This window comes from Amblyomma americanum, chromosome 6 (assembly GCF_052857255.1).
Source record: "Amblyomma americanum isolate KBUSLIRL-KWMA chromosome 6, ASM5285725v1, whole genome shotgun sequence".
Taxonomy (NCBI): Eukaryota; Metazoa; Arthropoda; class Arachnida; order Ixodida; family Ixodidae; genus Amblyomma; species Amblyomma americanum.
Genome location: NC_135502.1, coordinates 70,180,743 through 70,204,214, shown reverse-complemented (window position 1 = coordinate 70,204,214; position 23,472 = coordinate 70,180,743). Strand labels below are relative to the sequence as shown.

Below are 23,472 nucleotides of genomic sequence, written 5' to 3'. Positions count from 1 at the left end.
TTTTATACCAAATGCATTCCTTTTCATCCTGCACTGCTTTTAGGAGATGATGCAATTATTGATATATCATGTGTTTTTAGCTTTCTGAAATAAACTAAAATTTTTTACCTACTAGTCTGTATTTTAGTACATATCAACCACTTTCTAATTCCGGAGGAAAAGGGCTGAGGTTGTTTTATTTGGTTGGTTAGGGGCCTCCAGTCCTTGCTCAGCCAAGGACGGGTGATGAGGTTACCCAACCTCCTTTACAACTTTTAATGTTAGCCATTTATAAATCTTGTTTTTGCCCTGAATACTGGGTAGAAGGAATTACCTTTTCAAGCTTTCTACTTAGCCATAAGACTTTATCTGTAAAAATCTGCATAAACCAATACCTGATCCCTTGAGCTTGGCGCATGATAGCCTTGGTTGCTTATGCGCCATAAAACCCAACACAACACAACAACACGCCTTCGCTGAAAATTGTATGACAGTGACACGAAAATCTCGCTATAGAAAAGAGCGTATGCAGCCGAAGGGGAAATGTGGCCGCCGGCGTGTTTGAACCAATTTGAACATAGACGCCCAGAAACGACCCGTGCATGGGGCACTGCCTCGCGCCTTCGCTCCAATTCCCCGGCGGAGCAAGAACCCGGACATTGGTCAGGAGACATGGCAATATACCCCGAGACGCTATGGTTCTGTGAAATGATGTCGCGAGCGACTTCCCCAAAAGGGTGTACTTAATTGTTCGAAGCTCCGCCCCCCCCTGACCAATGGGTTTATTTAACTTGAGCGAACTATGGGACTGGCTACTGTGAACGCACCTTTAATGCCCATTAGACTTGCAGGTCGCAAAGGGCATGCGACCAGCTCAGTCGCTTGCGATCAGGCAGCAGCTCAACAACGCCATTGCTCACACCTGCAGGGGCGACCTGCGGGCCTCCTTGTCGCTAGATTCTCGCGTTAAATGAGAATTAAGTCTTGCGACTGAGGTGAATCGCGCGCTTTCGAAGGTTTCGTCTGCTTTGCCCCAATCTAGCTCCTGCGCGCTCGCGCCTCTAAAGTGCTCTGCATGGTCCCCAGTGTGACAGTGTGCTACGACAACCAGAGTGTGTAGGAGGATGTCTGGTGGTTTTGATGTGCACCACGGCTATACAATTAAGCGTCATGATAACGTAAGCAGGGCGCCCTTCTCGGGGCCGGCCGGCATGCCAGCATGGATGTCGGCCTCCAGCGTCATAAAAATGCGATAGTAATGTTTGTTCAAGTCCATATATATACTAAGCCGTCGGATGGAGTATCGTTGGTCAATATCAAGTTGTTGGTAGAAACGACAACAGGTAATAAATGTCTTCCCATAGAGCCTTTAATTGCTGCTGCTCAATTGCGGCTCTCCTGGCCTCAGCTGGCTCCGCTCCTGAAGGTGTTGTGGAAACCGAGCATATCTTAATTGTACTATGAGACGAGGCTCACAGTAAAACGATGACAAGAGTAGCACCTCAGCGCTAGCCAGTTCCGAAGTGCAGTCAGCTGCAGCACCGATGTGAAACCGGCTAGGCTTAGCGACGACTAGGGCAACTAGAGTCACTAAATAAAGACTTTATTTAGGCTTTATTTAGTGACTCTAAGGGCAACCAGGGAGCAGCGCGCAGTTCATTGCCCGGCGCGGCCCCGTCGTTGCCGAAATCTCGGCTCGCTCACTGCGGCTCCCTCACTAATTGGCTCAGGAGCTTGCGACTTGCTCTCGCAAGGCTGGAAAATCGAGCAGCGAGCGACTGCCCTCCGACTGAGCGATATTTCACGCCCATGTTTGCAGTACTGGTGAACCAATTTTAACGTCCATATGCTTGGGGTATCGGTTACTTTGCGGCGTCTTAATTGAGCTGGCCTGCGACGCCATCGTCACCGCTCGTAACGCACAGGCTTAGAACTTCAATTCCAGTACGTGCCAAAACAGCTCGTATATCTCGGAACGATATGAACTCGAAAACACGGTTGCTTCGATGCGCTAGTGGGCTCTTTCTTGTGAAATTAGACGCGAACAGGATGAGGCGAGTGCCAGCCGCTGTTGCATATTAGCTAAAGTGTGACGCAAGTATCGACGTAGTTTCGTAACTCAGTGGATATCAAAGCAATCCGCTTGTTCTAGTCACAGATTACGCACGATATCCGGTGAGCGTTCCAGTGTCGCGCAAATTATTGCATTGCAGGTGTTCTCCGTCGTGCACTCGCGTTCAGCATATCCACGATATTCTCCAGCTTGAGATACGGTGCATTTATTTGCTTTTTCTGTCGCAACTTAGTGATTTTTCTGTCATCAAACGAAATTGCATTCCGTCAACAGCGTCGTCTGCTAGAACATCCGGGTTACTTCATGGGATCACAGGATCGCAGCTTCGACTAACGATATGCCAGGAAAAGTAACTGAAAGGGCTTTGAGATTCATAAATATAGCAGAAATAAATTTCAAAAAATATACTCTATTTGGTGTGACCAAAATTTAATATTTTGTTGTTTAAAAAACAAACTTGTTTGCGGGTTGCAGACTTGCAGTTTTTTTAACGACGCCAAAGTGCAGCCGTCGCAAACGGTGCTTCGCGTTTTGTATTATTTGCCTCTTTGAGGTGTTGCTTGAGTGCTGGTACGGCAGACCGTGTGAAGAACAACTCATTCAATAGGAAGGTGAGCAGGCGTGTGCTTTGCAAGCCAACGCCAAGAATTACGCACTGTCAACATTGGCGAGTTTCAACGGGTAAGCCATGGAGATGCAGTGCTGCGACGTCTTGTCATATGTAAAGGCAACGAAGATTCCTGCGCGGTTTTACCAAGCCTGGATGAATCGCATGACCTGTGAGTCCCGAACTGCGTTTCTTTGCTACTGATCTGTATTCACACGCGCTATTTCTATGCGGCTATATAGGGATGTGAGTGGAGGCTGTCTGCGTGCGGTTGCGACGTTTTTTTCGACGATGTCCGCGCGGCAGAAAACGTCGGGGCGGCGCGACGGCCGGCCGGAGATACATAGAGCGAATAAGCGGCAGCCCGCCGCCGCGTATCTCACAGCGCGAAAGCAATATGATCAACAAGTGGCAAATACCATTTAGCGAGGAGCTCTTTGAAAGCAGCGACGCTGACTCCTCTGTCAGAATAACGAAATTGTTCATTTAGACCCCACTGTACTGATTGCAGCACGCGTCCATAGATATCTACAAGGTTTTGCGTGCTCGAACGCATGCGGTCGCGTACCTTTCGATGCCCGCTCAGCCGTGGCTACTATCGGCTGCGGTTTTCTTCGGCACCTTCCCTCCAGGGAGGAAAAGTGGTCATTTCGATCCAAGATTCGGTCGTGTTCTCCAAAAAAGTGACATTTCATGTCTCGTGAAGCGTTTATTTTCACGATATTTCCGTGCAATAAACAAAGCAGCGCTCGTCGGCCATGGCGGCCATTTTAGCGGAGGCGGCCAAACCGGAAGAGCGGGCTTTCTGCGCTGCTATTGGCTTGCTTCGGCTGCCGCTTCCGGTCTCGTCGGACGCCGCGCGTCAATATCTGGCGGGGCCAGATCGGCGGCGGCGGGCGTTTTTTTCGAGGCCGGGCGTCAAATGCGCGCCGTCGGGCGAAAATCGCCCAAACAGCGCTCCATGTATCCCGGGCTACATGGAGCGTTTTTTGGGCGATTTTCGCCCGACGGCGCGCATTTGACGCCCGGCCTCGAAAAAAACGCCCGCCGCCGCCGATCTGGCCCCGCCAGATATTGACGCGCGGCGTCCGGAGAGACCGGAAGCGGCAGCCGGAGCAAGCCAATAGCAGCGCAGAAAGCCCGCTCATCCGGTTTGGCCGCCTCCGCCATGGCCGACGAGCTCTGCTGTGTTTATTGCAGGAAAATGTTGTTATCATGAAAATAAACGCTTCACGAGACATGAAATGTCACTTTTTTTTGGAGAACACGACCGAATCTTGGATCGCAATGCCCGCTTTTCCTCCCTGAAGCGAAGGTGCCGAAGAAAACCGCAGCCGATGGTAGCCACGGCTGAGCGGGCATCGAAAGGTACGCGACCGCATGCATTCGAGCGCGCAAAACCTTGTAGATATCTATGGACGCGTGCTTCAATCAGTACAGTGGTGTCTAAATAAACAATTTCGTTATTCTGAATAAGGAGTCAGCGTCGCTGCTCTCAAAGAGCTCCTTGCTCAATGGTATTTGCCACTTGTTGATCATATTGCTTTCGCGCTGAGAGATACGCGGCGGCGGGCTGCCGCTTTTTCGCTCCATGTATCTCCGGCCGGGCGTCGCGCCGCCGCAACGTTTTCTGCCGCGCGAACATCGTCGGAAAAAACGCCCTGGATACATGGAGCGTTTTGTCGGCGATTTTCGCCCAACGGCGCACATTTGACGCCCAGCCTCGAAAAAAAAAAAACGCCCGCCGCTGCCCATCTGCCCCTCCCCTGCCTCCCCCCTTCCCTCCCGGATATTAGGTCCGTTCGATTCGTCTGCACTACGTGAACTGGTTCTCGCGGTGCTGCACTTTTTGCAATTCGTTTCAGCGGTGCAAGGTGGCGCCGTCTGCACGACGCCATTCGTTTCAAAAAAGTGTACGAAAACTGTGCACCTCCTCAATGGTCGGTGCCGAAATGGTGCAGCTGCAGTCGCCATGGAAGCAGACGACGGCTTGCGCGTAGCGATAAACGGCGGATATACTCAAATTATTCTACTCGTCGAGGATAACAAGGTGCCGGCCTGAGATGCAAGGTGTCGGCGGCCCTCGCCGACACCTTGCATCTCTCGACCATCGTGCTCTCTAGGGACCCGTAACCGGCGTCTTTCCTTTCTACTAATAAAGTTGTATCAGAACTCGAAGCCGGTTATGTCAACTAAAAAGTAAACACGTGCATGCAGCGCATGATGCACGTTGTTGCAACAACCGCTTAGGATGCAATTCGGCGCGCACATACCTCAGTCGTGTTCAGTAAAAGAACACACGTTCGTTTCGCTTAGCTGCCGCGAGGTTGCATCGAGGCTGATTCATGGCAACACTTCGCTGCGATATGTGCTGTTTGAAAATTCTTCACGCGGTTCGTGATGTTGGGGGCTGTTGATTTGGGCGCCACGCTGCTGGCTGCTAGTGTTCCTGTATAGAGCATATACAGGAACACTACTGGCTGCAATTTGGTGGCGACGCCAAGGCTAGCAGACGACCAGGCCTGCACTCGACCATTCGTTTTGGAAGTAGGCAGGACTTGAACTGCTGGAACTGGCGCTGCACGCTGGCGGCACCGCAGCGGAACTTTACAGAACTGGTGCAGGGAGCGCAGACGAATCGAACGGACGTATTCACGCGCGGCGTCCGGCGAGACCGGAAGCGGCAGCCGGAGCAAGCCAATAGCAGCGCAGGAAGCCCGCTTTTCCGGTTTGGCTGCCGCCGCCAACATGGCCGCCATGGCCGACGAGCGCTGCTGTGTTCTTTGCACGGAAATGTTGTTATCGTGGAAATAAACGCTTCACTAGACCTGAAATGTGACTTTTTTTGGAGAAAACGACCGAATCTTGGATCGAAATGCCTGTCTTTCCTCCCTGAAGCGAAGGTGCCGAAGAAAACCGCAGCCGATGGTAGCCACGGCTGAGCGGGCATCGAAAGGTACGCGACCGCATGCATTTGAGCTCACAAAATCTTGTAGATATCTATGCACGCGTGCTGCAATCAGTACAGTGGTGTCGAAATGAACAATTTCGTTATTCTAAGCGAGGAGTCAGCGTCGCTGCTCTCTCAAAGGGCTCCTCGCTCAATGGTATTTGGCACTTGTTGATCACATTGCTTTCTCGACGCGCTGTCGCTTATTCGCTTGTAATGCAGGACCTATGTCCTGCATTACAAGTGTTGTTCTCATTGTCTTTATGTGCGTTTAGTACTCGTGTGCCGTGGTAAATAAAAATGCCACCAGATATCACAATAGAGTTGCGCTGTCGCTTGCTAGCGCTGCGACGCTTATTGCGAAAGCATGGATTTGCACTGCGTTGGAGACGATGAGTGAGAAGTGCCGCGCGCTGGAGCGCTCGCGCTAGGCCAGCCGCGTACAGACAGCGCATTATTTTGCTCAGGGTTAGTACTTATCGAATTAGTGCTTGCGGCTTAATATTCGTCATACTAAATTATTCTGAGACCGTGATCTCATGTAAAAGGCTTGTGCATATTCCTCGCCTTGTCATTTGTAAACCTGTCTGTGCTTCCCTAATGGAACAGGATTTGAGGCAGTGTTATGTCAAAGTTAGATCAGTCTTGCGTCTCTCCTGAGCTGTAAGCGCCTATGCTTTCTCTTCTCCTGAGGACTGCGAGCTGTCAGGGATGCAACTGCACACTTATTTAGGATTTCTACCTTTTTGCTATATTCAAGTCGTTCGCCATGGGCGATGGTTTTTTGTTACTTATTTCCACTTCGTTATTCATTCTTGGTTGCGTGCCACCAGCTGTGCTGTCGGCGATTCTCCGAGCTCGGAACTCTTCCCAGGCACGGGATCCTACCCACAGACCTCCCTTCACCGCACTCACCTGTGTTCTTTGGTATATTTTGTTTCTCTTGCCCTTACTTGCATTCCCAGTCGACAAATTTGTGCGGTTTATAATTGTATGCAGATTTGTTAAATGTGCTACCAATTTTTGCATGATGCTAAGCTGTGACATGAGATATCAGGAGATAGTAGACAGACTGGTCGCAACGTTAAATTTAAGAATACCTTAGACGCTGTGCAAGGCACCCTGATGGGAATTAATGAAAACCGGCGTATCCTATATTCAAATTGTTATGCGGTATTTCAGCCAGCTCATCTTTCAGTGTGGTTATGACAGTCGTGACTCTTCTCAAAGAATGTATATGGGTGCATTACATAAAATCTGTTCATTTCTTTTGTCATGGGCTAGCTCACCGGTTTTTTATTTACTTATATTACGTCTAATTTTAGTTTCTAAAGCAGTAGAAAATTTCCTTTGTTGACGTTCATGACAATGCTATAGCCTCTGACAGCTGTTTCTCTGTATGTATTTATTTGCAGTTGCCAGCTGCCAGCATCTGTTGGGCCATGCGTGCTTCCTGCCTTCGGCTGTGTCATCCCTCCTGAGCCGTTCATGGTAGTTATTCCTTTTCAGTGATGCATTTCTTAGCTGCCTAATTAGAAAAATATTTTCAACATCTTGCAGCTAGGTGTAGAAATGCATGCAAACTCTACATGCACGTCACAGCAGTACCTCAGCTTGTAATTACTGGAACTGTAGACCTGTACCAAATATAGTCGCTCATGTACCTTTTTGATGCAGCTGCTGGTAACATAAAGGTGCCTTGACATTGCACACCTGTTGCCTGTTATGCATATGTGCCCCCGAAAAGGCCCAATATGTTTATTTATCTCGTTAAAAACATTGTGCTCTACAACGATGGTTTACCAGTATTTCTGGTACACAAACCAAAATGTCTGTCAGTAATGTAACATTGCACGATGACGCCAATCATTGTAAGGCATAGCATCCTTGCAGTGCACTGGGCAAGCTGCTGTCAGCACAAATTTATTGTTGGTTTACTGCCATGGCGTATGGTTATACTCCACAGCTTGTACCTCTACCTTCTTAAGACTGCATCCTTGAAATATTTTAAATTAATTGAAAAAAATGGCACAGTAACTGCCTCACATTTTGGTGGACACTTGAACCATGATGTAAGGGAAGGGATATAGGAGGGAGTTACAGAAGAGGTGCCGTAGCAGATGCCCCCTCTTTAGTTAAACATAACTCGCAATTAACACATTTGGTGCAAAACAAACACGGTACTTGCACCCTCACGAGGACCCTCATGTCAGTAAAACATAAAGTGCCAATGTTGCCGTACTTGAGAGCTTTGCTCTTAAAAGCGCAGCTGACTGCCGCTCAAAGTTGAGCAAAGTGGAGAGCAAAAGTATCTTCTTTTTCTCATGTGCTGTCCGCGGTGCTGGTGCCATTTGCAATGGCGATTGACATTGAGTCGCATGATGCACAGCCCATGCCTAGAGTTTGTGATTTTGTCTGTCGTGTGCATCTGTCATTAACATCAGTGTAGAGAAATGGTTCTCCAGTTGATCTGTAAGTAACTGTGTCCTGTGCCAGCTGCTACAGCCCTTTTGCCTCAAATTTCCTATTTGGTCACCTGACTGCCACCCATTCATGCATTCACCTACTCTTGGAATCTTCCCAGTCTTTTTGTGTGGTATTGTTTATTTCTTTTTTGCATTACACATGCGTTGCACTTCCTCTTATTTCGATTTAGTCAAGATATGACTATTCTTGCATCAGCAGCTGCGCTCTTGCTGTTTAGAGGGGAGAGGTACAATAGTAATTTTTTTTTTGCTGGTCGTAAGCAGGTACATTCTAGCAAGTTTCAATCACAGGTACTGAGTGGAACATAATATTTGTCTACCTAGGGGTCACTTCAACCTTTCACCCACATTAAGTGAAAACAAGGGGCGCAGCCTCAAATATTGGAATGTCGTTGATATTGCCTCAATAGTCGCTGCTTGCTAGTGATGCTGATGGGGTCCTGTGGGCTAGCTAGCAGAACCTGTTGGCATAGCACCGGTCGGTCACGCACATAAAACCTCTGTGGTCACTCTAGAATTACTGCAGTAGCACTAACGATGGCCAGGTATTCAGTGGTGTTAAAGGCTTTCTAACGAGCGATGCCGACAAGACTCTGACAGTCGCCTATCCAGGCCTTGGCAGAAAGCTGGTAATCGAAAACTTGTCACCGACGAGACAATTAACTGAGTAGCCTCTCTCGGCTTTGTCACTATGTTGAGCGGAAAGAGTAACGAATTGCACTGCATGTGTTCATGCGTCAACACTGACGAGGGATAAACAGCACCTTCTTAAAGTGTAGTCAGTGCTAGCCTCCTTCTGTGACGAGAAGGCCTAGTCAGTACTTTGTGTGATGACGATTGCAGAAGCTATGAAGTATGAAGCTAGTCATAAGTGTAGTTTTGACAGCAGTGACATGGAATCAAGGGTTGCTTAGTTTGTAGAACGCACATAGAGTGAATGGTATGTGACAATGCTAGATGAAATGACCCTCTCTGTCTAGCAATGGATTGGTTTAGGAAATGTGAAGACTTGTGGAGAACGGCTTAGTTACATCTGATTTTGGGATGTTATTGCCGTAGTATCAGTGATGAGGAATTGCAGTTCATGATTAAGGACATAAATACTCAGTGCGCAAAAGAGGGTTAAAATACTCAACAATCCGAAAAAAGAACATTTTACGGTATGCAGTGAGGTACTAGAAGAGGTAACAGACTACATCTAGGCCAGGTCGTGCACAAATGCAGAGCAATTGAGAGAAATAGTTGCAAGAAGAATGGGGTTTTAAGTCCTTTGGCATGCACGCAGGAGTTACGAACAGCGCCTTGCAGTATGCTCAAAAACTAAAATTTTAAACTGCCTTGATGGTACAAATCTTTCAGGCAAAAAAAGTTATAAGGTTTAAAATTGCGAAAACTATAAGGTTTAAAATTGCGAAGAGTGCAGTGAACCACTGAAAGAAAAATCATAGGGTTCATGCTAAGAAATGGAGGAGAAAGCTGCGTGAGTTGGCAATAACTGCGAATAAAATCTGAGCTGAGATCATGAATAGGCATAGGCAGGACATGCATTTTTAAAGGCTGGCTGTCGTTTTGGGTAGTAGTGGTTGCTGGCAGCAGGGAACTCTGCTCTTGCCTTCATTTTATGTACTATTGCTTTGTGCTTTAGGTTCCAGACCCTGCCATAGGGAGCATATACTTGTAATGAATTATCTGTGAAGTTATATGGCATTTGTACACTAGATAAACTCTAAAACCTCAACAATGCTCACACTCTCTGTAGTGAAATTTGTAAACCCCGGTAGTCACCACTTCGTTGCGTGTCATCCCTTCACTACAATGTCCCTCGTGCCCCGAGTCGCTTTGGGATGTTAAACCCAAATAAACTAAACTAAGCATGTCACCCTAATGGGTGCCGTGGTATGGTGCTCAACTGCTGACCCGAAAGATGCAAGTGCTGCAGTGGTCTCATTTTGATGGAGGCAAGATGCTAGAGGTGCAGGAACTCTGTCATGTTAGCACACTTAAAGATTTATCCATTCCTCAAATATCTCACATTGCCTGCACCGCTTTGTGCCGTTAAGCCCCATAAAACAAAGCAAAATTTTTGGCTACATCATTTCTGGAGATTTCTCTAAATTTATAATTATTTTCTAAACATTAACAATTTTCTGCACCTCTTTTCCTTCATCTCTGCCTCTGTTGTTCCGTTCCTCGCTCAGTAGCAGGTCAGTGATTTTGAATGTCAGCTAATTATTCTGATTTTTATTCCATTAGAAAACTCTCTCGGTCTGTTGCTTTGTTAGTTGTATCTGCAGTATAGTATTATGCAGAAATATGTGAAACTTAGATCCAAGAGCTATGGCCTGGATAGTAAGTTCTATATGTTGTAAATGTTCCCTGTACATAGAAATGTGGAGTAGTTTTTGTGAAATAACGTCCAATGATATTAGAGGCGTACCTTCATGCAAATGTCAGATGTAGATACTTTGTGTTTGTGTGTGCGCTCTTCCACTGTTGTTTTGATCAGCTGTTGGGCTATACACACCGGCAGAGGGCGCAGGGTGGCTCTCAAGCTGCAACAACGCAGCTTTTTGCCTTCCGCCCTCTCTCCTTTGTTGCTGATGTAACCTTGAGAGAGTTAATAATATATATATTCAAGGATAGTCAGTTTTATATTCAACCACACTTACTTATTGCGCTATCTTTGCAGACTTTTTTAATAGGCTACCTGGCACAGGAGTGCTCTGACCTGCAGCGGTAAATATCTTTTTCAAGGCAAATTTCTCAGTTACATGCATAAATAGATTGGGCAAGCTCATATGCTTATGAAGCTCATAAACTTGCATTTGTTTCCATAACCTTCCCTATGATGCACCGACTCACTGGAATACAGTGCAGATCTTCACTGCAATTAGCTTTGCCAAATACAGTGAGACATTGATTTAGTCAAGTTTGTCTTGAGGGAAAGTCCACTGTGCTCAAATGAGTGCACGGCAGTTTGTCTTTATGAACCAAAGTATTTTCAGATGATTTATGGATTTATGGATTTTATGGCAGTGTTTTATAATGTCCACAGGGTATTGTTGCAAACTCCAGTATGCATGTCATTCTTTTCTTTTCATGCAACATAAACAGTCTTCCTTTCACACGCATGTTTGAAACAAAATGCTGCACAATTCGCCACTGTAAAATTGAATTCCATTGTGCTGCTTCACAAAATGATATCTGGCTGCAGCTGTAGTTGCGGCATGGAAAATTGGCTTGGCTGTATTTACATCTATTCATCATGATACAAGCCGCTTGCACGCCACACAAACGTCTTGATAGTACAATGTCCAGCACTTTTGCTGTGGAGAGTGCACTGCTAAAATGAGAATAATGAGGGAGAAAGCAGACAATACATTCTGGCAGAGGCATCAAGAAAGCTAAATTTTTTGGAAAGGAATTTTTGGGACGCTCCTCAGAAGGTTGAACTTTTATACTTCACTAACATGGACCAGTTATGGAGTATGCCAATGCATTGTGGGACCTTCTCGTCGGAGCCTATTGTGATATGCTGGAACACGTTCAAAATTGTGCAGCGCGGCTTGTCACCAACAAATATTGTTTTAATTATCAAAGTATCAGTGTCAAACAGGAGCTGAACTGGGACTCTCTGTAGGAGCGCCATTTACGAATAAAGTTAAATTTTGTATCCAGAAGGCGCGACCACGGCTGGAAAATACGTGAGATATAATGCTGTACTAATGGGTTCAAACTGCTTTTCTTTCCGCGTGCCATCAATGAATGTTGTAAGCTGCCTTAAAGTATTGTTGAATGTGAGTCCGAGGCAAAGCAACCGTGCAGCAAGTCTGTGTTAACGAGGTCGCAATAAACGTGGTTTACTGTACAAAGCTGGTGTGAAATAATAATTGTGCCCACAATGAACACTTTTTTTCTTAGTCTGTCATTCAAACAAAGCAATTGATATCAAATTTGATATCTCACTGATCCCTCAATTTTTTTCCAGCTAAAAACCAAGGGTTGCATGGAAGTTGTGCAAGCCACCAAGTTGCGTGCGATTGGCGCCAGTGACCAGGAGAGCAGGCTGGGAAATTTGTGAATGGCTTTTTCTGTAAGTACAGTTTTTGGCATGGCATTGCTTTGGGATGCATGCATTAATGGGGAAGACTGCTTCTGGAGGAAAATTATTTATTTCTCCACCAAACTTAATGAAATTGCATATCCTTCACCAGCTCCTCGTGCTGATTTCAAAAATGCAGTTACTTTATTGTTAGGTTAATTAGTTCTCAAGATATAATTAACTGCCATTGTTCACCAGAACATTGAGAGAAAAGTAAAGCATAAAAGCTCAAAAACTGCACATTGTTACTCCAGAAAGAAAATGGAAAGCAATGTTGGAGACAGTTTTCTAATTTTACCATCATTAGTGATTTCACAGTACAATGAAATTCATGCGATAAACTGTGGCTAACATGCAATCAGGAACTAGATCATTAAAAAATTTTCTGAGGCTTAATTGAAAAATCTGCTTCCAACATTGCATGCTCAGATCACCTAGGTACACACTAAAAAAAAATTATAGTTCTGTCAGCTATAGATGCTGAGATATGCCGCTTAGAAATTTGCTCAGAGACCAAAATTTGCATTCTGAGAAAAATGAGAAAAACAGAGTGCTGTTTATTGAAGAAAAATTCCTAATAGCCTCCCGGAATGTAGTCTGATTGCTTGCTATCATTGAAGTGGCGCTTTTTCAGCATGCGGTGCACATTTTCTGCCGATTTGTGCTTTTGTGCACATTCCTTTGTTTGTCTTTCTCTTGCATGCGCTTGGTTGCCTGGGGGCTGGAGGTCAGGTTCAGCTCTTGCAGCAGTTGTCATTTCCTGCATTAAACTTCATTACAGCCTCAGCCACAGCAGCCTGAACGGCAAAAAGTGAGGCGTGGCGCTCCTTTCGGGCAAGTGCCCATATCATTGAGTGTAAGGATTCATTATTATTCTGAGTTTTGCCTCGTTGGACGCGCTCAAGAAGCCCCTTGTTAGAAAGTCTTTCGTATACAGGCAGCAAAGCGTTGCAGACATGAGCAGGCAGGTTGTGTCGGTGACATGGCATGGCATCACCTCGGGCCTCTGCAGCATTCTGTCTGCACCAAGACTCGGGGCCTGTTGGACAAAAGCTGTGGTTGGCGGTGATGTCATTAAAAGTGACATGATGATAGGTGGCCATCACAGCCCTATGTGTGGCCTCCACATCACCAATGTGTGATTTCAGAGCCCATGCATAGTATGGACTCAATGTAGAAATTAAATCTGCCGTAAGCTTTCCTTTGCCACCAAGGGATTCTCCATTAGAACCTCTCTGTTTTGAGACCACATTGCGCAGAGCGGTTCCCATGCGCTTCTGCACATGATTTATGCAGTCTTCTTTGGTAATTGGAATGTACCCATAGACTTCTTCTTGCAAAGCAAGGAAAGTGCGGCTGTCCCCATCGGACAGTATGGTTGTGTACCGGACTTTGTGCAGTTCTAGAGACCGCTTGAATAAGATGAGTGCAGCCTCTACCTCCATTTCGGAAGCCTTCTTGTTGGTGTTCTTCTGGCATGTGTGGCTTGCTTTCCACGCTGAGTACGTCGGGTCATCATCTTTTGGGCCCCGTTTGCACGCGGCGCAAAAATTACTGAGCACGACGTAATCGAGCACAAGTCCAGTAAAGAGCTCGATAACTGTCCCGATTCCAATGTGCGAGGAATGCCCGCGTGTCATCCACGAGCCGTCAAATGAGACTGCGATGTTACCTGGGTGTCCGAGATTTAGCTCAGAGTACACCTCGCGAACGCATCGTCCGCAGTCGGCTGTCATCCTCAGGGCTGCACGATCCACCGCGGGCGTCAACTTTTTTTTGACGTACTTTTGCCACGTTTTCGTGTGCAAACCCCTATGAGATATATTCATTGCCGAGAATATATCATTTAGTGCAGCACGCTGATTTCCGGTTGCTTGCATGGCACGCGCGGCAAGAATGTTCACAACGAACGGATTCTTTTTTTGACCGCCGATCACACGCGGCGAACTCCATTCGGAAGAAACGTCGCCGCGATTTACGCACGAAAGCGTCAATTTCACAGCAAGGCCGTACTCGTTGTCACATTTGCCGATGTTCACATTACCGCAGCACACTTTGCACTTCACACACGCTAGTAGCGCATTCACAAACTCCAAACTAACCATCGTGAAGGTTGCGTCAGTCGCGTCGCCGAGCGGTTCGGCAGTGGTAGTCGCAGCGTCTGCGGTTGCACCGAAGAAAGCAGCTTTGCGCTCCGTTGCAGGAGTCGATGCCATCTGCTGCTGTTTCCCATGCGCTTTCTTTGTAATTGCTGCTATCTCGGAAGGTTGCAGCATCGGGGTGTCTCGCTGAACGCGACCGCTGTCCGATGTTCCAATGTCCGCGGTCGCCGTTAGGCCTAGGCCTAACACGGTCTCCACATCGCACTGCGATTCAGATGTGATGCTTGCGGTTTCCGCAGAGCTCTTCTTCTTGAAGTTGTCAGTCAGCGTCTTCTTCCTCTTTTTTCCGAACTTGTGCGCCGTGCGGAACTTAGGTGCTGACATTGCTGCAAAGCGCTCTAAGAACGATACACAAAGTGGCTCCCACTTGAGCTCACGGCCGGCGTGTGGTGTAGTGATGAATATTTGCATACAGATGCGGAATGGTGCGAGGAAAAGATTGAAAATCTGATTTTTGGGCCGATTTCAGTGCCAAAGAGCAGTGTCCCCCCTTAAAGATCCCCAGGTGGTCGAAATTATTCCGGAGCCCTCCATTATGGCACCTCTTTCTTCCTTCCTTCTCTCAGTCCCTCCTTTATTCCTTCCGGCCAGGCCAAGATGCGAGATAGCTCCTGCACATTCCTTCCCCCAACAACAAACTTTCAACGTATGGGACAAGCAATAACTGCCCGCGACAACGTCGGCGACGAAAACAAGTTGACGGCGATGACAATCCGGCTGCCACCTCGAAGTGTCAGAGATCGCAGGGACCTCTACTGGCAGCAATGAGGTACTGAAAGTATGTCAAGTCAATCCAACTGCAGCGTAAATCCACCTCAATCCAAGATGGCACCTTTTGTGTCGGCGAAAAGCTGATAAGGTGGCTGATTTTGGCCCGCAGGCGACTGAAATTAGTCTGAAAAATCGAACTTTCCGACTTTTGATTTTGGATCTGTGTCCACTGTCTACCGAGACCCGCATGGTCTACTGAGAGCAACGTTTCTGCCATCCAGATGGTTTCGGGCATATCGGTCGATAGCTTTGTTTGGAGCGTTATTCAACCAGAGAATATGTGCGTGTGCACTACCCCTGTGCTGAAACTCATTTCTCTTGAAGTATTCCAGGACCGTGTGAGGTGCAAACGGAGAGTCCTTGTTAGCGAGGAGATTTAGTATGACGTGTGGCATATAGTCGAAGTTAATGGCACACACCACAGGATCTTAATTCACAAGCTCGGCTCTTCAGTAACACTTCATATTCTCAATGGAAATGGACCTGGCTTGGTCTGAGACGTAACTTCTGTAGTAGCCGGAGAAGAGTATGCCAATGTACCTAAGAGGCAAGACGGTGAGGAAGACTGTGGGCTTTCCCAAGTGTCAAACCATTGCAAAGAGATGTTCTTCCTGCTGTGCCAATACTGAGCAGTGTTTGGTATATTTTTCGTAACAACCATATTGTGTTGGCCAGCTCTTTCGATGAAGCTTTCATATCTGACAGCTGTGCTTTGGTGACCTCCCGCTTGAGGCAAGAATTTCTAAAGAGAGTCGTGGAAGAACAGATTCAGTACCTCATTACTTTCATTGCAATGTGGAGGACATGCAAAGGAGTGAAGCCTGTACGGTCTGTTCGATGGGTTTCGCTAAACGCCATTGTGTATGGCGCGGGTTGAACTGCATAGTTAACCTTACGTCGTTCACCGAGGTAGATTTGGGGGAAGGACCTCTGCGTGCTCGTCGTAAAGGATATAAGTGGTGTCTTACCCCCACCAGGTGTCATTGTAAGAAGAATGTCGTCCCAAACCACAGTCTGCTGCCTGAGTGAGAGAGAAGTAACGACTTGAACTGGGTCGGAGACCTCCAAGCAGTCACCACCCGCCTCTACAGTTTCTTCATGAGCAGGACTCTGACTCAATTGCTCGACTAGGTCTGGATATCTTCGAGGCGGTGTAACCATTTCTCCTTTCTTGATCAAGCCTAGAAAGGTAGACATGTCTGGCTACTGTCCGCCGTTTGATGTTGACGCGGACGGATCTATCCATCGTGCTCAACGTTTAAATAGAGTGCTGTAAGCATCTCCCCAATGTCCACTGCCACATTAACTACCAGTCTTTTTATTTCATACTGCCCTTCAGATGTATTTGCACAAAAGGAATGTGAAGGAAAATCAATCGCTCACATACAGTATTATCGGGAAAGCGCTGTGGCTTGGGCAGGCAGATGTAACCACTTCTTGTCGAGTAGTTGGGTACCTTGTTTGCTTTCAATGACTGGAGACAGATGCGGCGCAGCCGAAAGGTTGACTGCATGCAGCATGCTTTGAAGGCATGCTGCTGCACAGTTGCTATCTTCTCGGGTACTGGTGTTGTCTTTCTTGCGACCACACGAAGCCAAAGGGGGCTGTCGAGACACTTAACACAAAAGTACTTGCTTTTGGGAGCACAGTCGCCAGATTGCGAGCTCTAAAATGGACTGCTTTCAGTTTTTCGAGTTCTTCTAACCTGTGCTTTTTATGAAACTCGTCGTCGCGCACATTTTGGAAAATTTTGCTACTATCACATACCATTTCATACTTTGCTTTTATTACAAGATGGCCTTATTGTAGCATTTCACGTCGTCATAATTTATTTAAATGGAATCATATTTTTAATAATCATGTGAACTAATTTTTTATTGGCGCAGATTAACTTGATGATAAGGGTACCCTGTCACCGACAAGAGGGCGCCGTAACCCAGCACGGTGGGAGAGAACTCCTCGCCCTCTTGCTCGTGGGAAAGCCCAGCTGTTAGCTCCCATTTAAACTTCTTTTCTTATTTTTACCCAACTCACAACACTGAATTTGTTATATTAGATGACATTTATTGCATCCAGCTATTTGCAATGGCTTTTAGTCTCGTGTAGCGATAGCTACATTACGGTAGGATTTCGAGCCGTCAGCGTGGCGGCGCGACACCCTGTGGCACCATATGCCATATGGGCACATACGCCCATATGGGCATGTGGCAATGGCTTTTAGTCTCGTGTAGCGATAGCTACATTACGATAGGATTTCGAGCCTTCAGCGTGGCGGCGCGTGGTTGGTCACGTGGTGCGCAGCAGCTGCCGGCGGTGTGGCGCCATGGCTGATCATGTGATTCGTCGCGTGGTTGGTCACGTGGTGCGCAGCAGCTGCCGGCGGTGTGGCGCCGTGGCTGATCATGTGGTTCGTCGCGTGGTTGGTCACGTGGTGCGCAGCAGCTGCCGGCGGTGTGGCGCCATGGCTGATCATGTGATTCGTCGCGTGGTTGGTCACGTGACTAGGTTACACTCGGCGAGCTGTAGCTCTCGTGTCGCTCCAGGTTTAACCAAAGCTAAAACACCACCAATTTTTTTTGATACAGTGGAACCCCGTTTATGGAACCACGGAACCGGACCGCGAAAAAAAAAACGCAACAGTGAGGAAAGGTCCAAAAATAAATGAACACAGTGCAGCTTTGCCTTGAAACAATTTATTTCGACATCAAGTGAGCTTAGGTCTTTAAAAAATCGAGAATGGTCGATTGCCATTTTTTCCGCTCGCTGGAAAACACTCGATTCTCGATGGCCTGGAAAGCCGCTTTGCTCTTGGCGTCGCTTTGAGGTGCGACGTACCTGCGGAGGAGGTCCAGAGCCGCGACGGCTTCTCCAAAGCTCGGGTCCGCCAACTCCCCGGAATCATGCGGCTCGTGCTCCTCGTCGTCATCACAGTCTGAGGCTTCACTCGCGACCGAGTCTGCAACGATCTCGGCGATACTCTGACACTCAGACGTCGCGACAGCAGCATCCACGGCGACTTAGTCGTCATACGCGACTCCCGTGGCACCCAGCGCATTCAAAGCTTCACTCAGCTCTTGATCATAAGAGGCTGCTTCAGTCTCTTCAGCTTCCGTGGCAGTTTCCTCTCCGCCGTCCATGCGAAAGCCACACCGCGCGAAGCAGTGCTGTGCAGTTGATGCGCTCACTGCAGTCCACGCTTACGCTTACACTGACTGACTTCCCATTGCAGCTTCGAGCATAGCGTCCAGTATTGAAACGATCATAGGCTGCTGTCCGCGATCAATACGCGCCAGACAGCGCTTTACGATGGACTTCCTGTACGAGTGCTTTAAGTTCTTTATGACGCCGGCATCCAATGGCTGCAAGTGGCTTGTAGTGTTTGCAGGAAAAAAAACAAGCTTAACATTCCGAAGAAACGACGGGTCTCTCGGGTGGGCAGCACAATTGTCCAGAAAAAGGACAACACTCCTGCACTGGGAGCCCATCTTGTTGTCGAAGTAACGAAGAAATTCTTCGAACAAAGAACCCGTCATCCATGCACGACTGTTGCTTCTATAGTGACATGGCAGCAGGCGAATGTTCTTTAAGCACCGTGGGTTTCGGTATTTTCCGATTACCCATGGCTTCAGCTTGTCCGAGCCATCTGTTGCAGCAAAGGAGCACCGTCAATCGTTCTTTGCTGCATTTGCCTCCGTGGCATGCTTCGCCCTTCAGGCTTAACGACTTGGATGGCTGCACCCAAAAGAAAAGACCCGTTTCGTTGGCATTGTAAATGTCACGAGGCTCATACCCCTCAATTATGGCAGATAGTGTGGCCTTCCAATCGTCGACTGTTTCCAAGTTTACACTTGCTGCTTCCCCGGATACCATCTTATACGCGATGCCGTGCCTCTTCCGGAAACGGTCGATCCAGCCATTTGACGCCGCAAAGTCACTGATGCCCCAATCGAAGTCTCATTCCCGGCTAAAATCGAAAGTAACAACAAAAATAAAGTGGAATGAGAAGTTGCCTGTACCTGCAAAAAGCATCACCAGGCTTAAACCAATGAAATAAAAATGAACAGGGCCAAGTGGCCAAAGGTTTAATTTGGTGGAAAAAGCCAATTAGAAAAATAAAGTGGTGGGCACGGTAACCGAAACGATGTTCTAAGGGCGCAGCGAGCACAGAGGGATGAAAAATTCCCGCGAGAGCTGTTTTATTCGTGAAAGATAAATTGTTTTAATGGAAGATGAAGGTGGCCAAAAAAGAGGGGGGGAAACAAAAACAAATACAAAAACACTCATACAAGAAAATAAAAAAAAAATCATGAAAATGAAGATATGAGGTGGAAAGCAGTGAAGAGAAGGCAGACGATGAACACGTGAAGAAGGCTGGAAAAAAGGAGACAAGGGCACAGAAGAAAAAAAAATAGAGTGCAAAAAAAAACTGCCCGAAAAGAATGATATGATCTAGAAAATAATGCAAAAGAAAACACATACACACACCAAAAAAAACACGTTAAAAACACATTCACCTACACAAGCACACACACAGACAAAAACACGGCATGCGGTCTTCAGAGGGGCGGACGACTAAAGCGTCCACCTCAAGTGGCCAGAAAGACCCCCCTGAGAGACCGCAATACCACGGGAAAGACACCAAACAAACGAGGAATATCATGCAACACAAACTTCGCTAGACACCGCGGTAACAAAGACTAGGCGCAAGAGGGGGCGGGTGCTGCGTGCAGGATGAAGGAAAGGAAAGAGTCTTCGCTTCCCGAGCTGCACAAAAAAAGGGTACTGGAAGTCACACGTTCTCGCAAGGGCTACTGGGAGAGTTTAGCCGACGGCGGAGCCAATAGAACGCTGGGCGCAGCGGCGTCGTCTGCTGCATGGGCAGGCGCGCTGGGACGGCGCCCAAGTAGAGGGAAGCGGGGGAACGGGGAGGGGAGGCCCGCTTGATTGAAACGTTTATTTCCATCAGAAAAAAAGCGCGGCTTCAAAAAAATGTGACGTAACTGCCTCTCCCGAGTACTTATTTCCTCCATGGTCGCATGCATCTCCAATGGTCACGACCGCCTCGGCGCAGCGGAAATCTGCAACGGCTTGCGCTGGAGCCACCGTGGCCGGAGCATAGGCGACGCCCGCAATAGGGTGGCTACCCGCGTGACCGCGCATCAGCCAAAAATAGACAAGCCAATGCTTCGACGCTCCGGCAGCGAAAACCTGCTATGGCATGCACTGGAGGGTTGGTTCGGGCAACGAAATTCACGTCTCACCTCGTGCGTGCTGACATGCGTGCTGGCTTATTTTTTTTCTCATCATTCTGCTTTTTTTTTTAATTTTCAGCGCATTGTATTTGCTACGAGGTGACTTCTATATGCGAGGAGCAATGCCAGCCATCGGCGCCTAGTTCGAATTAACCGACGTGGATACCGGCATATTCGAATTATCGGGAGTTTTGACCCATTGAAATACACAGGGCTTTGCCGGGACCCAGCCGTCAGTTCGAATTAGCCAGAAGTTCGAATTAACGAGGTTTTACTGTACAGCCTTCCTACGGTGTGTAACATCACATTTACACACGTAAACAAAGAGCAAATGCCACATGAGCACATACTGCAAGAGTTCTTTGCCTTACAAGAAAAATGACACCTACACTGAATTTTACACTGATGGCTCAAAAACAGAAAGTCATGTCGGAAGTGCAGTAATTCAAGGAAAAAACGAAAAAATGATACGATTGCCACAGTATGCATCGGTATTTACTGCGGAGTGTTATGCCATCCTCGTAGCCGTAGAACAAATAGTAAAACAAAACAAAAAATAGCATCATTACACCGATTCACTGAGTATGCTCAAAGCGCTGCACTCTACAAATGCTGCTGAACCCATAATAGGAAAAATCATACATAGCATAGTTAAAATGACAAAGCAAAAACATAACATTATATTCTGCTGGGTCCCTAGCCATGTTAGAATTTTAGGTAATGAGAGAGCAGATGCTTGCGCAGCACAAGCTCGAATTGGTCATATAAAACAAGTTAGCATACCACAGAGGGATTTTTCTAAATTACTGCACAGTAAACTCACAAAATAAGTGTCAGGTTGCATGGGACGAACAGACAAACAACAAACTACATTCTATAAAACCCGTTTTGGGAGAATGGAGATCATGTACACATCAGGAGCGTTTCATAGAAGTTATTTTGTGTCGACTACGCATTGGACACACACACCTTACTCACAACTTCTTACTGACAAAAAAAGACAAACCTCTCTGCGAAATGTGTGGCAATGAACTCACGGTAAACCACATTTTAATTGTATGCAAAAAACTGGAACAACTGAAGAAAAAATATTTCACAACATTCTACAATGAATACATCCCACTACACCACATGTTACTTTTAGGAGATCAAGCGCTGATTGATTCTTCAAGAATTTTTAAGTTTCTCGGAGAAGCCAATGTTTTAAACAAACTTTAGATATAAAAAGCGTAACCTTTAACAAAAGCTCTAACCGTGTGTTTGGCGCATCATAGCCTCAGTTGCTTTTGCGCCATTAAAATCAATATAACTAACTTTTCAAGTTATCGACGAGCGACTTCTTCCTTCTCTTGCCATTAAATTTATGCTATGAATGCACCTTGCGCGCGGAACCAGGCATTGTTGTGCGTTTCTTGTGCTACATGATCCGGCACAAAGTCGCGTCTCTCTGCGGCCCCGGCGCGCCGGTCTGGCACAAATTCGCGTCTCCCCGCGGCCCAGACGCGCCGAGCAGACGCTGCCAGCCAGCTCCACCAATAGGATTTTGAATGCCACCTTTCCTTTTATGCTTTTTGCTCGCCAACCAACGGGCGAAACGAAGCAGCACTGGCGGGAAATAGAGGGCAAAAAACGACTCTTTCAAATGTGACCAACATGGCTACGGTGCCACGCATGGAACGGACACTACACATCACGGAAAACTGCCATTTCGGCGCAGATTTCAGCTCAAATTATGGCGACAAGGATAATATAAATTGGTATTATGACCGATTGGTATTATGGCCAGTAATTTCGAAAAAGCATTTTCAGAAAAACAATTTTTCCGCCATTTTTCGGCCCAAAAGACCCGTGTCCCCTCTTAAGCCACGACGAAACAGTTGACGTCAATCGCCTAGGGAAGGTACCTGTCTTCATCTTAAATGACTGAATCCTGATCAAGGATGCTGCTTCAATCTGAAGGGGAATCCCCCAAGGTTGAGTTGATTTCTAATAATTTCTGTGAGACTTATAATTCGTAATTACATTGGAACCCCGATTATACGACTTTCTTGGGACTGTGAAAAAGCGTCGTAAAATTCAAACATAAATTATGCCTATAAAAATACTTTTTTCGCGCGACGAATTTACGAGAAACTTCAGTGTAAACTACTAACATACTCTGCAGGGCTTGAAACCGAAATTACCAAAAAGTAAATGCGATAAGAGTTAATGCTGCAGTACAGGTACCAATCATGCTTTATTCAAACGGACCTTTCCGGCACTCCACTGCCCACTGCCGCGATTCCCGCCAGCCATCGCGAACTTTAAAGGTGAAAGTCGGTCAGTTTCTTTTGAACCTTATATGATCCGTGAACTTGCAAAAGCTTTCGCTCGAGTTGGGCAACGTCCAAAAGGAGGTCCTCCGCAGCGTCGCATGAACAGGTGAAGTTCCAGATGCCGTCTATGTGCCGTAGCACCTCAGTGAATGTGGTTCGCACAGGTACAGCATCTGTGGCGTCGTTTTTGTCCTCGTTTTATGTCACAGTGGTGTCGCCACTAGGCAAAGCCTCCGTGATTGCATCATCCAGCGACACCTTGCCGCAGATGGCAATGTTGTCGTCGGCCTCCACATACTCGGCGAAGATCGTGGCGAGGTTTAAACCCTCTAAATCGTTGTCGGCGAAGCCTGCATTGGCCTCAAGCGGCATCGAGGTCGTTGCGTCCCCAGCAGAGGAGGCAGTCTCTTGCTTAAAGCCACAGTTCTTGAATGAGTTGGTGATTGTGCTTTGCGACACTGCGTTCCACGAACTGACAATAAAATGCATGGCGTCGAGCACAGTGATCTTTCTTTCCGACTCGCTGCGCTCCATAGCCGCCAGCCAACGCTGCACTAACCGCTTCCGGTACCCTTGCTTCACGCACATGATGCCGGCATCCAGCGGCTGCAGTTGGCTTGTGCAGTTGGGCAGAAAAAAAAACAACCTTTACGTTCCTCAGGCTGGACGTATCGGGTGGGTGGCACGGTGTGTTGACCACGAAAAGCAATATTTTCCTTGCCTTGGAACCCATTTTGCAATCCCATTGCTGCAAAAAATTGCAGAAGAGAGAAG

The 23,472-nt window shown here is 47.1% G+C and overlaps 1 protein-coding gene across 7 annotated transcripts in view; it reads left to right on the top strand.

Annotated features, from left to right (window-relative positions):
• The first annotated feature begins 5,393 nt into the window (after nucleotides 1–5,393).
• LOC144093660 (uncharacterized) overlaps nucleotides 5,394–23,472 on the top strand; it is an 87,268-nt gene continuing 69,189 nt past the window's right edge. For all 7 annotated transcript variants that reach the window (XM_077627252.1, XM_077627249.1, XM_077627248.1 and 4 more), the window contains exons 1-5: nucleotides 5,394–5,616; nucleotides 6,444–6,537; nucleotides 7,026–7,101; nucleotides 10,786–10,832; nucleotides 12,097–12,189. In XM_077627252.1, coding sequence (XP_077483378.1) covers nucleotides 5,586–5,616; nucleotides 6,444–6,537; nucleotides 7,026–7,101; nucleotides 10,786–10,832; nucleotides 12,097–12,189 — 341 coding nt within the window. In that variant the 5' untranslated portion in view covers nucleotides 5,394–5,585. The remainder of the gene's footprint in view (nucleotides 5,617–6,443; nucleotides 6,538–7,025; nucleotides 7,102–10,785; nucleotides 10,833–12,096; nucleotides 12,190–23,472) is intronic.